The 14,003-nt window shown below is 45.3% G+C and overlaps 1 protein-coding gene across 1 annotated transcript; it reads right to left on the bottom strand.

Annotated features, from left to right (window-relative positions):
* Window positions 1-1,017: 1,017 nt before the first annotated feature.
* zgc:162331 (uncharacterized protein LOC793007 homolog) lies at window positions 1,018-11,786 on the bottom strand. The gene is made up of 5 exons (XM_035426933.1): window positions 11,050-11,786; window positions 5,103-5,294; window positions 4,421-4,577; window positions 2,834-3,010; window positions 1,018-2,162 (listed from the first exon to the last, which is right to left on the bottom strand). Exons 1-5 carry the CDS (start codon window positions 11,204-11,206, stop codon window positions 1,934-1,936), a joined length of 912 nt encoding a protein of 303 aa, XP_035282824.1. The 5' UTR covers window positions 11,207-11,786; the 3' UTR covers window positions 1,018-1,933.
* Window positions 11,787-14,003: the final 2,217 nt, after the last annotated feature.

Genomic DNA, 14,003 nt, shown 5'->3' on the forward strand with positions numbered 1-14,003 from the left:
AATTTCCACTCTGAAGCTTTCTGTTCTGTTTGCACATTTGCTAGCAATTGTATGTTACCAAATTAATGAATGATATCTTAGATTATCAATCAATCTGCTTTGCAATTTTCATCAATTGTTAGCTAGCGCTGGGTAATTAACTGGCTTAGCTTCAAAGTGAAAAAAATAAACAAGTAAGCCTAATTCCCATGATTTTTACGAGGCAGCGATGTAGTATAACAATCAGGAAACTGGGCTTTTAACTCCAAGCTTGCAGGTTTGATTGGGTTTGATGGGGCACTGGCGTTGTATCCTCAAGCAGGTTAGTTCATTGGAATTGCTTCCGTAAAATATCCTGCTGTATAAATGGATGGTATGCAGAGGTGGAAAGTCCAGGGGTCAGAAACTAGAAGCCCTGTTATGTGGTTCTTTCACCCATGAACACCGCCTGCGCATTCCAGCAATTAATTCTACCTCCTGGCTGAAGAACTATGCAGGATGTGAAGGATTTTTGCTTTATTAACCTGGATTTTCCACCTCAGATGGCACGTAGAGAATGTAAGCTATGCACATTGCCCTGGATAACAGCATCTGCTAAATGTCTAAAATGTAAGCGTACCAGTTTGTTATGACTTATAAGTAAAGAAAATGACTTCTTTGGGGTTATGATTGAGGTGTATTTTTGAAAATGAATTTTCAGAATACCGTTTTGTATGTTGGCACTAGTATTTTGAAGTTTTTTTCCCGATACATTAATTTGGGGGGTATTTTGTCATTTGTAATGAAATGCTTTTTGGTGTATTTTTTCCCCATTCCCTGTACACAGAGCAGTGCTTCAACAGATTTCTGTCTCGCAGTACCTCTGGTTTTCCAATGGAATTCACTGGAGCCACAGCCCAGCAAGACTGTGGGCTACAAGAACCAGCAGGACATGCCAGAGACTGTGTGCAAGGTTATGTGTGCATGTGCATTTACCGGCATTCTGCTGGATGCAGGATTAATCTTTAATTTGTGCAGGAAAAACAAACCAACACCAGATTTAATAAAATCTATTTATTTTTAAGGAAAATTTATACATTTCTATAAAACAAATGCATAACAGATGCTGGGATGACAATAGGTTCCTAGGCCATCTCGAACTCCATTACTCTGTACTGTGTGCATACATATTTCACTGTGACTGTATTTGTTTGCTATTCATCTGTGGCAGATAAATCATCAAGATGCCAATGACAACAAAACAACAGTGCTTAATACAGATAATTCATCCTTCAAATGAAAGAATAAAAAAAAGACAAATCTGACAGATTTAAGAATTGCCTGCCCTCTTTTTATGGTTATGGTTGCACTTATAGAGGCTAAAGAGGAGCTGCATGAATCATGGCAGACTGGTAGCCTAAAAACAATCAGCCACAGCAACTAAGCCTGAGCTCAGTTTCTTCCTCTGTCAGTCTGATCATCTAATATGGCTGGCCGCTGGCAGTACATAAGGAGGCAATCACTTGCATACGCACAGTTAAGTGCTTCTTGTGGAGTGACAATACTGCCATGAGAAGCCATACAGGGAGCAGCCATGGGCTTAATGCTAATCCAACCTGATCAGGTGTCTCCTAGGAGGATGAAGAGGGAGGACAGAAACCTGATATTATGACCACACCGAAGAGAAACTATAAATAGATGTCAAAAAAATGTTCTTCCTCTCATTTCTGGAAAAGGGGTATTCCGACTGTGTTAAACATGTAAATACTCAAGGAAAGGAACATTTTCATTGTCACGCCACCCTGGCGTGTCTTTGCATAACCTGCGCTGGACGGTCGCTGGCACAGCAGCTTGTCAGCGGAGCGCTCTCGCCGTCGCCGTGGCTACTGCGCGCAGCCGCCAGAAGGAGAGCGAGAAGGCAGGTGGGGAGGGGAGGGGCTGCGGGGGTCGGGGGTGGGGCTGAGGGGGGGAGTTGCTATGGCCACGGCCTGTGCGGGGTGTCGTGGGGGCTGCTGTGGTAGGCGGGGTTGGCGTAGGCGGACATGACCTGAGGAGGGGGAGGGACCTCCGTGGGCTGGGCGGGGAGATGCAGGTACATGGGAGCGGTGGGGGTGGGCACTCTCTGCAGCACCATGTGAGGGTACACCTGGTTTTCGGTGCAGTACAGCCCCGGGATAGAAGCCTTCAGTAGACTCTCTTGGCTCCTGTTGGGGGGGGGGGCAGAAACACAGATAAATAAAGCTCTCATCTCTGTGTGAGAGCACAGTCACACTGAATGCTTGAGGAGTACATTATGTGTACTTAAGTTAGGTTCTTTTAACTTTTTAAAGAAGACTCTCTAAAATGACTACCCTCAGGACCCCAGTCCCCCATCCTGAGCAATGGTTAACCATTGAAACATTACCTAACACCCACTACCAGCTGCAATGCAGTTGATATTTAACACACTAGTACATAGATGCATGTCTAAAGTGTAATTTTTTTATGTTATAAATCAGTTTAGATGTGTAGCGACTTGGCACCAAATAAACATTTCATTACTACAATGGTTTACAAAGTAAAACCAGACAAAATCAATATCATGTTGAAATATTTAACTTTATATGAATGTAAGAGGGAATGTAAGGGAAGTACAAATAAAATATTTTCACTAAAGTAAATTGTTTTTTCTAAGGACACTCTAGTACTCCTTAACAGGCCCCCAGACGTCCCTGTCAAAACCAACCATGTAATGCTACTAAAGGATAGTCTGTCCTGTGCAAGCAATGTGCTCATTTCTGAACTGCCTTCAAAAACACTGCAAAAAGGCCTGAATATACAGCATGTTCAGAGCGAAGTCCTGGGCCTGGACCTATGAAAAGCATCAGAAGCCCACCTGTGATATCCGCGGTTCTCGTAGCCTCTGTAGCCCTCTGGGTAGAGCAGGCTCTCAGACGGCAGGCGGTGGGACAGGTGGAAGACTTTGGGCGGGGGGAAGGCTTCCCAGTCTCCGTGCTCCTGCTCCAGCCAGCACGCCCCCCTGCGAGACGAGGAGCGCTGCTTGTCCCTCTTCCTGCGCGGGAGAGAGCAGAGTAGCACCGGCTCGCTCACTCCGCAACAAGAGCGCGAGTGTCTGCACGTTGCCAGGAAACGTCGCGGGGAAAACGCGTTTCACCGGTGAATCGCTTAAATGAATTTCATACGCCTTCTGCTTTAATCTCACAAATTATTAAACGCCGCTGCTTTATCTGGATTTGAACTCACAACCCCCCCTCCGTGTCATGAGGGACTCTACGGGGTCGGTCCTAATTGTTATTGCTCGCTTTGACTTTTCCGGCATCCAGATGATCATCATAATTATCATTAAGATGACGGTCAACGTGACGGCAGCTTAAATATTAATGCATGCTGTAAAAAGCGAATGACTACAGTATAATGTGTGTGACCTCATGCGTGTGATAAGGCTGAAATCATGCAGGAGCACGTGAGCAGGCGTGCAGTAAGCTCAGGTAGAACATGTACGGTGATCCCTTATGTGGCTGGTGTGCGCTGAAAGCTCAACTGTGCTGTATGTCTGCCAGGAGCGGGCTCCAGTGTGGACATGGTGCAGCAGCAGCACATGGAGCCAGCTGTGGAATTTAGCGCATATCTATAAAGTTGCATGTTTCAATTCTGTATTCCTGCACAACACACTTTTTTTTTTCCACCCTTGAGCAAGGTACTCAATCTGAGGTGGGTCTGTACATATAATGGTGTCTAAATTGATAATATGTAAATATTCAGCTCTGCAATTCAGCTCTTGAGTTATGTCAAGTAAAGATCCACCTGCTGTCGGTACAGGAAGTGTGAGGACTCTCCGGTGCAGTTAAGGTATTTTACACTGCCGGGTTGTACCTGGCTCTCACATATGTGCAGGTAATGTAATTCACAATAGAGATGTGCAGCCAATGTGATTTATAGTAGAGAGCTTTAAGGTCTGGTGAGTTATGTGATGTGTGTACCTGGCTCTACAGTAGAGGTGTGCAAGGTTAGGTTGAGGTGAGTTCTGTGAAGTGCATGTTTGGCTCTAGAGTAGAGATGTGTAATGTGAGATGATTTGGTGAAGAGTGTACTTGGCTCTACAGTAAAGGTGTGTAGGGTCAGGTGAGTTGTGTGAAGTGTGTACCTGGCTCTGCAGTAGAGGTGTGTAAGGTCAGGTGAGTTGTGTGAAGTGTGTACCTGGCTCTGCAGTAGAGGTGTGTAGGGTCAGGTGAGTTGTGTGAAGTGTGTACCTGGCTCTGCAGTAGAGGTGTGTAGGGTCAGGTGAGTTGTGTGAAGTGTGTACCTGGCTCTGCAGTAGAGGTGTGTAGGGTCAGGTGAGTTGTGTGAAGTGTGTACCTGGCTCTGCAGTAGAGGTGTGTAGGGTCAGGTGAGTTGTGTGAAGTGTGTACCTGGCTCTGCAGTAGAGGTGTGTAGGGTCAGGTGAGTTGTGTGAAGTGTGTACCTGGCTCTGCTGTCTCGTCGGTACTCTCTCTCCTTGCCGATGCGTTCCTGCAGGCAGCAGACGATGAAGGACACGGACATGGCCAGGATCACGATGCCGCTGACCACAGACACCAGCACGGCCACACGCAGGCCACGATCCTCCGGCCTGGGGATGGCTGTGATGGACAAGGGGGGGGGGGGGTATTTACTAAACTCAAAAAAGAACGAAGAGGGGGTCTGTCGCTGATGGGATTGTTCACTGGGCCGGTCTTTTATCCCGAGGTCTTGGTACTCAGTGAACTCGTCCTCTGAGTGACCGTTTAACCCCTACCTCACCGACATCCCCCACCCCCCACCACCCATCATCCCTTGCCTCTAGCCTTTGGCAGTGGTATTAGGGATTAGCCAGTGGTTCACAACTGAACTGAGCTCAGAGGCAAAGTGTATTAACTGAAAGTGCAATGGGGATTTGGATGTTCCTCCACCAGAGCTGCCTGGATCTCTCTGTACTGTGCATACAATGGGGCCTTTTCCTGGGGGACTGCTTTCCTGTTTTTGCATAGCATTGGGGAGTGGTTGCGGGACTACTGAGTTTATATAAAAGAAATACACACAGACTCAAGTGTGACCGAGTGAGAGAGAAGAAGAAAGAGAGAAAGAGAAAGAAAGACGAACTGAGGCGAAGATGAAAGACATCTCACCTTCGCAGACGGGGAGATAGTTGCTCCACTGGGGAGTGCTGGCTCTGATGATGCAGGCGATTTTCTCACTGCCGACCAGCTGGTACCCCTCCCGGCACCAGAACACCAGCACGGATCCCAGCGACACGCCGGTGCCACTCTCCACGTAGAAGGAGCCGCGGCGGGGAGGGAGCAGGGACACACAGCTCAGCCCTGTGCGGACGGACAGACAGACGGACAGACAGACAGACAGACCATCCAGGGTGAGGAGCAGAAGGGTAAACAGCGGCGCAAAGCCTGTCACATGGAGAGAGGCTAAGAGCAGGCTGCTCTGCGCTCTTCCCAGATTAGATCAGACAGATGGGCAGGATTTCTACAGCAGCCCTGAGACACACGACGAGAGCATGAGCTATCCTGACAGAGAGGGCTTTTCTGATCTCTCTGTCACGCGTGCACACACACACAGACACACACACACACACACAAAGCACAAACACACACACACACACATACAGATGCACACATACACACATACACACGTACGCACACACACACACACACACACAGACAAACACAGACACACACACACATACATACACAAAGCACAAGCATACATATACACACATACACGCAAAGCACAAACATACATAAACACACACATACACACACAAAGCACAAACACACACACACACACTTTGTGCAGTGAGTGACAATAAGACTATTGTAGGACAAAGCTAACATTAGCCTTGGAAAAATACACAGGCAAGCAGATGCAAATGAAGTATTCCCTGCTCTTGCAGGGTTGTCTTTGCTTTTATTTTCTACTCTTCTTGAGTTTCCTTCTTCATTGCAGTGAGATGCCATCGCCTATGCACCTCCCACCCCCACCCCCCCACCAGCCAGAACCATACACAGAAACTTTTTACAATAAAATAAAAAATATATACACATGAATCAACCGACTCAGTCTCTCCCCATCTCCTACAGTGCAATGCAGTGCATCTGCCTCAGTCAAAGGAGTCAAAACAGTGTTCTGGCTGGATTATCAGATTCATCTGAAATTTCCATAAGACCCTAAATCCTTGGCACCACAGCCTCCTGAAACAGCCCTGGCAAAGAACCACAGCTAGAGCCTGGGAGAGCTGATGAGCCCACACTCTACTGATTTTCCCTGATCCAACTTCCCCTCGCAGTTGCTGCATTAGCAAATTAGGACACGCGATGTGCTGCAGGGTTGTGACAGATTTGGGAGGTCTGGGAGAATCTGAGATCAGTTAGAGGCAGCTACCGCAGAGGGAACACTGCGATGAAAAATATAGGGCGCATGTGTTTTTCCATGGTACATAATCACAATTGTTAAATGGTGCAACTCTTTCCCAGCTGTAGGAACAATGTGTATAGGGTGCTTTAAATTTAAGAGTAGTTAGAATAGTTTCACATTTGAATTCCCATATCCATCCATTATCTAACCCATTTATTCCTGGTCAAAGTTGCAGGGGGGGCCAGAGCCTATCCCAGCATGCACTAGGAAAGACGCAGTAATACACCCTGGACAGGTCTCCAATCCACAGGACACACACATCATTCACTCACACATATATACCTATGAGCAATTTGGACTCTCCAATTATCCAGAGTACACAGAGGAAACCCATCCAGCCAGGATTCAACCCTCAAATTGAATAGGATTTTCCTGCTGTGTGGCGACAGGGTTCACCACCATGCAACCTATGAAACAGCATGCCCATTTCCATCAAAATTCATTTTGCAACTGTAGGTCAGCTAACCAAAAGAAAACAGCACAAATACACACTCAGCAGTCAATAAAAGGACTGGCATGTATAAGTTAATCTTGGAGATTTTCTCGATGCATCTCCCATCTCCTGTCTCCCATCCATACTGCGGTTCTCATCATTACCTGACATGATCCTCACAAGCATGGAGCCGCCAGTCTGAGAGAATGAGATCAGTGACAGGAGCAGAGCTTATATGCCAGGCTCATTCAGAAGAGATTAACTGGCATGGCGATTCTGTGCATTGCCAAAGAACTTTGATGACATGAGGAAACCTGATTCTGCAGTATAACAACTCTCCCATTCTTTTTCTCCACAACTCCTCACCCCCCCCCCTTTTCCCTCTCTCTACTTCTCTTCCCTTCTCTCTTTCCCTCCCTCTCTCTCTCCCCCTCGGGGGCCTACCAGCGAGGCTCTCAGAGAGGAGTGTGATTAAATAAAGATTAGGCCATCTATTAAAGATTTATCCCGCAAAGCCACCACTGATGACGAGGCAGGCAACGGGGATTGGACGTGAGAGGCTGCTTCCGAAAAAAATGCCGCCCCGGCTGCCCGGGCACGTCGGGCCCAGAGCCGCGGGCGGGAGGGACACCGCGAATGGAAGCGGCCTGACGTTACTCATATCCGCCGCACGCGCACGCCTATCACTCCCTTCCCAGAGGCCCGCGGGGAGAGGCGGCCATACGCGGCTCTGCTCGTAACGCACGCTCTGCCAGGCACGTGCCCGGGCCGCACACGTGCGTCTCTCAGCGTCTGCTGCTCACCACAGCGCTGGCTGAGAGGGGAAATACAGTGGGCACGTGCCTGATCAAGAGCCTGCAGCGCTATTGGCCTTCGGTCAATGTCAAAACACACTTCACTGAGCAAAACTGTTTATTTCATGTAGTTGACCTTCCCAGAACCTTTCGCACCCTGGTCTGATACCAGGGCTAAAAACTGGGGAAAGTATCCAATTTACAGGGGATATTCTATATGCAGTCAGCCTCCAGTTCAACCACACTGGAAAATTAGCTTTGCGTTGAACAAAGACAACAGTGCTGCTCGAACGCTGCCCTTTAAGTCATCTTTCCATGTACTTGGAGCATTCGTCAAAAAGGAAATCATCTAGAAAAAGTCAGAAATGAAGTTGCAATAACTTGAGTTGTTAAAAACATACTTTAGCTGACTGAGAAACGGAGCGGGGGAAAACAGTTTGGCTCAAAAACAGGCCTCCTTAATAATCTCCAAATCTCTAACTGCTGCCATTCACTGGGGGTTTGTTCAATTTGGTGCGGGATGTGACCCTGTTCCGTGGCAAAACACGTCACTGTGTTAATCCATCTGAGTGCATCGTCAGGGCTGAAAGAAATGGTTATTCCTGTTCCCCCCTGCTCTGTGACATAAGTAATTAAGTAATCCCTTTTACCTGCGTACATCCTCTGAACAAGAATCAAGCAGCACAGGGCAGTGTGGGGGGAGGGTGGGGGATGGGGGTGTCAGTCTCTGAATAGATGGCGTACGGATATGAATGGCCAGTGAAAATAAAGTAGTCTGTCATTAGGTCGTTTAATTGAGATTATCCCCAAACACTGGGTGCTTTACTGTGAGACAAATGCATTAACTCATTACGCTCAAACCAAGGCACTTCATAAAATCCAGAAAGTTGCAATACCCATGAAGACCCCTATAGCATATGGGCAGTGACGACACAAGAACCCATGTGCCCATAATCTGTGTCGGCACAGACAGTAAATGTGCAGTTCCACATGTGTCTCAGGCAATGTGTAGTTCAGGTTCAAATCTTGATGGATCTTGTAGGCAAAATAACAAGCCGGGGTGGGCTGAAAGGCCTTCTTGTCATCAAGCATTCCTGTGTCCGCAGGGTCTTATCTCCACACTACAAGAAAGCACCTGTTGTGCCAACCCTGGCAATAGGCCCAATGTGAAGTGAAGCAGATCGCCCGTCACAATTCTGTGACTGAATAACTATCAGGGGTGAAGGTTCAAGTGAGTGTCTGTAAGCTCTTCGATTATGTACTCAAGTAAATACAACATTCCAAAATGAGAATACACTTCTAATTTATTAGAACCCACACAGTAAAATAAACAGTGATAATTTTCTGTAGGAGAGATACAGAAGTCCAAGAGGGATCAAACGTACGCTACCATGCTGGGAGTGGGTTAAAACATTCATACAGTAATGCGTACAACAACAAAATATACAACAGAGCACATATATACAATGAAATGGACTTGTGAAATTAATTAGAACATTCACATCATTTTCAACTCTTGAAGATAATATGAATGCCTCATTGACATCATGATAATTGTTATTCATATAAATATATATTCCATTAATGTCCGTTTTTATTGAGAATCTAATAGTGTTTAACTATTACTGTTACCGTTACCCCTATTCTTCATTGCTTTTCTTCCTACTTGGAATGCCCTGTCACATTTTGTAGACCTGTCCTATCTTTGTGCACGCTGCCAAATGTACACACTATAAACACACCAATGAGGTATTTTTATTAAAATATATTCACATATTGTCTATTATATATACCTGGCTGCTTCATTTCACTCTGCAGTCCACCAGCTCAACTGTGAATTGTCATTCCCTCTGATGGCTATACGCCATATGCAACATGATATAGCACATGTATGAAATTAGCATATATTATTTTGTTTCACTAAAAAAAGTATTTTGCTTTACAAAGCAAACAAGTAAAAAATATATAGGCAGAAATATAGAGTGCAGGCATTCCCTTTGATCCTCTTCTGTGATGTTTTACAGTGACAACCCTGCTGAATTAAGCCCTCCCTCCTTGATCAATACTACAGCCAATTATGTGACATCATGGGGGGGGGGGGGGGGTTTGATACAGGACCACAGGGAATGACACTCTACTGAAATCAATGCATCAGTAGTACAAGCCACTCAACCCACTAACAGTTACAGTATATCCTTAATGAAATGCTACTTTCTGAATTTGTAAAGACGGTGCTGAGAAAGAGAAAGACAACCATAATAGAAGCTCAAGTCATGTGATGGCATCCTTGTGTGGTGGTGAAAACACTGAAGACAACAATAAGCTCTCTCTCTGTCTCTAATGACTGATCCCGCTCTGAACGTCCTCTGTACTACTACACAATACACCCTGTCTTTAACAATGAACAATCAATTTAACTTTGTTTAATTTAAGGGTTGCATTATGGCCTTGGAAGCTGCTGAAAAAATTGCTTTAAATCCATATCCAAAAAACTAACTTTCCTACTGAATTATCCAAAGGTAAAGTAAAAACTCATATACACACTGCTTTCTTTTAAAAAAGTACTGTGAAAACACCATACAAGTAAGGAGTAAGGACAAAGACTTATCAGTCACTCCTATACCTGTAATTCTACACATTGATAACAGTCAATAGCTTATTTCACAGCTGGTGGCACAATTTTAATTACTGAAGTTTCCAAGCGCAGAAAATGCATTGTGAATGTAATGTGAATTGAACAAGAGTAAGCATATCCTGTTGTGGGCATTCTCTTAGAAAGAACACAGTGTAGCAGTGGACCATGAGAAAAATAATTGTCAGAAGTCCAGCGGTTCAGTGTGTTCCGTCAGTAAGCAGAACAGAGGCTTTATGTTAAACCCTGCTGACCAGAGCTGTGCACCACTGAAGCCTTCAGTCTAACACTGTTCTATTATGAAACAACTGTGTGTTTTTAAACCCTTAAGGGGATTTGTACAACTTTGTTTCTCTCAGCACTTATCAGTCTTTTTTGTGCATGCAGGCACGTGAGTGCACGCTGGATTGCTGTGTCTGTGTGTGTGTGTATCTTTGTGTGCATGTCTTATAGGTGCACGTGTGTATGGGTGTGCACCATCCAGGCGCACTTACACAGACAACACACAAGTCACAATAAAGTCATTTATATGTTAAATCACCCTATCGTTCCACCCCACTCTCCAGGGCAGTTCATGTGCACTGTTAATCATACAGCATAAGCCACAACATAAAGTCTTACACAAATGGTCTTTACCCAGAGCTTAATGTTGCTGTGTAGACAGACTGCAAGTACACAATTACAGACAGTGTATCACACAAGATAAACACACTGTTCCTCTGCTATGCATGAATTGCTTTAAGGGTAACCAGAAAACAGCACTCAAGAAAGAAATATATGCCTCTCACCTGTGTAATTACTGGTCATTGCATCCGTGATATTATGTGCATCTTCCACAGATGGGACAGGGGTCGTCTTGAGGAGGATGGGACTGACTGATGACCCCCAGACCATAGTGACCCTCAGTCCCCACACCGTCCACACAAAGGGCCACAGTCGACTCATATTCCCTGGCCCCACTCCCACAGTTGTGGGGCCAAAACCTATTTCAGGGGTGTCCTCAACTTGGAAAGAATAACCTTCACTTCTGCATGCCCAGATCCTTTTGTTTTCTAACGACGACTCCTCACAGTCAGGCAGTTGTAGGAAGCCAAATGGCACTGGGATAAAGACGATTTGTTGTTCCTTTTTGTTCTCGCGAAATCTCCAGTTCCCCACTGATCCTCCCCTTCACTTAATTCTCAAAACAAGGAGTGAAATTCCTGCATTTTCACGGGTATATTTCTCTAGCACTGCCTGGAGTCTCCTCTTTGCTTACTGTAGTGGTCTTTCCAGCTGGCGTTCCGCAACTCCGCCGCTGTCACTGTTATTCGCAGCTGTAGCGGACGAAAGGTCTTACGTAATACCACCCGCTCTTGTAGCAAGTAATTTATGCACTCTTAAATCCTGACCTCACGGGTGTTTTTTCTTCTTCTTGCGAGGCAAAGAAGAGCGTGCGTGAGTACATGTGGTACCATTCTGTGAATATGTGCGTTTGTGTATGTGTGCGCGCGTGTACCCGTGTGTGCGAGCGCGTAACACGGAGAAGCAGTACGTTGAGTTTGGGTCCGAGTTTAGGTTTGTGAATATAAGGTGTAAAATACACCTGTGTTTTTGTCCAACACATTCTAACTCGAAACTTCTAACTTACGATTTTACTCAATACAAATAAATGAACATATTCCAGACCCCGCTGTTGATGTCTACTGAATTGAACCAGACCTAAGAACACATCGTGCCTTCACTTTTTTTCTGAAATGGGTTTTTAAAAGGCACTGAAAACGGCGTTCTGTGACTCTAATCTCTACATTGAATTGATACGGAGAGGTGCTGTCCCAGCCATTCTGTCTTAATTTAGAATTGCGTATAAATCATTCAGCAGCCTGGAAACATACAGTTGCGAGTTATACGAATTAGCATTATCATACTTCATATTAGTTCTAAAATATGCCTAACACAACGTGTAAAGGGCAGTAAAACGTATGTTAGACTGGACTTCAGAGGAACTTGCTCGGGTTACTCACTCTGCTTTATTTTAAGGTAGGCTAACACCAACAGGGAAGAAATAGAAAAACTTGTCCCGAGATTTTTGAAGATTTACCACAATCTAACCTCACGCACGGAATATGCCTGTTAAACAATACATTACTTATAAAGTATTCCTCTGTTTAAGGGGGTCCATATAGGTGCCCGCAGTTATATAATAATGCGTTGCATTAAAAAGACTGAAACGCGTTTTTGGCAGTGAAATAATCCGAAAAGCTCTGTTTTATGGGATACATGGATAAATGACTACACTGTAGCCTACAGTATTATATAACGCATCACAGCACAGGTCTGGACTGTAACACCCCGCGCCAAACAGCGCAGCAAGATCTGCGCGGAGCATAAACGTACATGTGGAAAGAGGTTGTTTAGCAACAGTACAGCTATGTGAATACAATCTGTCAGTGGGAGAAAATGTGAGCACGCAAAGCCGTTCACACGCAAAGCTAATTCAGGCATCACCAGGGGCTTTGCAGACAGAGGAGAATGCATGATCACTGCTACCAGCATACGGAGTTGCAGAGCAACGTCGTTCTGTCGTATACATGATGTATATGATTTTTATATGAATACATGTTTTTTAAAAAGATGCAGACAGTAACAACTATTCTTTACCCTACACTTTGAAAAAAGATATGAAAAAGGTACAAAGGTACAAAGAAATATTTACCCCTAGCCAGCAACACACAATTGATATGTACCATTCACGCTTGTAAAATGTACTTAGTCAAACAGAACATTATTGTACCTTCAGGGTACATGTGTTTAAGTTTTTCCTTAAAGAATGAAAGTGTGCCTCCACTATAGCCTTATTTCTGAGTGTGTGTGTGTGTGTTATTATGGCATGAGGGGAGGCATTGAAATAAAGCAGCTTTAGCGATGATGACAGACCAAGCACATATGGAAGAATTTTAAACATTTTAAATAAGAATTATTTAATTTTATTTCCTTACTGATATTGTGCACCAATTATATTCTCTTCAGACCCCAGTGTCTCCTAATATTAACCAGGCTCCCAATGTCCAATGGACATAAGTAATATAAAACCCCAGGAGTTAGATCACGACTGCGCACAGCTTGGACAGAGCTGGGAGCTGGGACTCACTGCTGGGGACGGAGAGGAGAGGGGAATCGTTTTGATGATGACCGCTGCTCTCTGCCAAAGCCTGGGCGTCAGGCTCCCCTTCAGGGAGGGAACTGTCAGGACGATTACCCCGCGCTTGTCCCATTCAGCAATGCCCAGGAGCCTCTCCTATACCCCCCCCACCCCCACCCCCACCCCCAGCACGCCTTACACCCCTGCTGACGAGGCCATCTGAGCCTCTTACATCATTCATTCATCTCGCACTGAGAAAGAGCAGCTTACAGTAATGAAAGGCCCGTATAACGCAGCGCAGCATCCCCGCGGAGACAAAGTCACACGTGCCCCGCCCCAAAAACAAACGCTAAACAGACACCTAGAAAAATGCGGTGTGTGGAGGGAAATGCTGACTCAATGCAGGAGGCAGTGTCTCGTTATTCGAGACTTTGTCTGTGTGGTTTAGTTAATGTTTACTTATGTCGTTCAGTGTCTTCAGAAGTAGCACTCTCTCACTCTCTCACTCTCTCACTCTCTCACTCTCTCACTCTCTCACTCTATCCAGTTTTCATGGAGCACCCACTGGTACATCGCTATATTTGGATTTTCAATATCACAGTTCAAACCCTATTAAGATTT

This window comes from Anguilla anguilla, chromosome 7, assembly GCF_013347855.1.
Source record: "Anguilla anguilla isolate fAngAng1 chromosome 7, fAngAng1.pri, whole genome shotgun sequence".
Taxonomy (NCBI): domain Eukaryota; kingdom Metazoa; phylum Chordata; class Actinopteri; order Anguilliformes; family Anguillidae; genus Anguilla; species Anguilla anguilla.

Bases quoted from the DNA above. Each gene is read 5' to 3' on its own strand.
- zgc:162331 (XM_035426933.1), bottom strand. From the start codon at position 11,206: ATGAGTCGACTGTGGCCCTTTGTGTGGACGGTGTGGGGACTGAGGGTC. The intron at 4,578-5,102 runs GTGAGATGTCTT...TGTCCATCACAG, and splicing joins CTATCTCCCCGTCTGCGAAG to CCATCCCCAGGCCGGAGGAT. The intron at 3,011-4,420 runs GTACACACTTCA...TCTCCCGCGCAG, and splicing joins CGACGAGACAGCAGAGCCAG to GAAGAGGGACAAGCAGCGCT.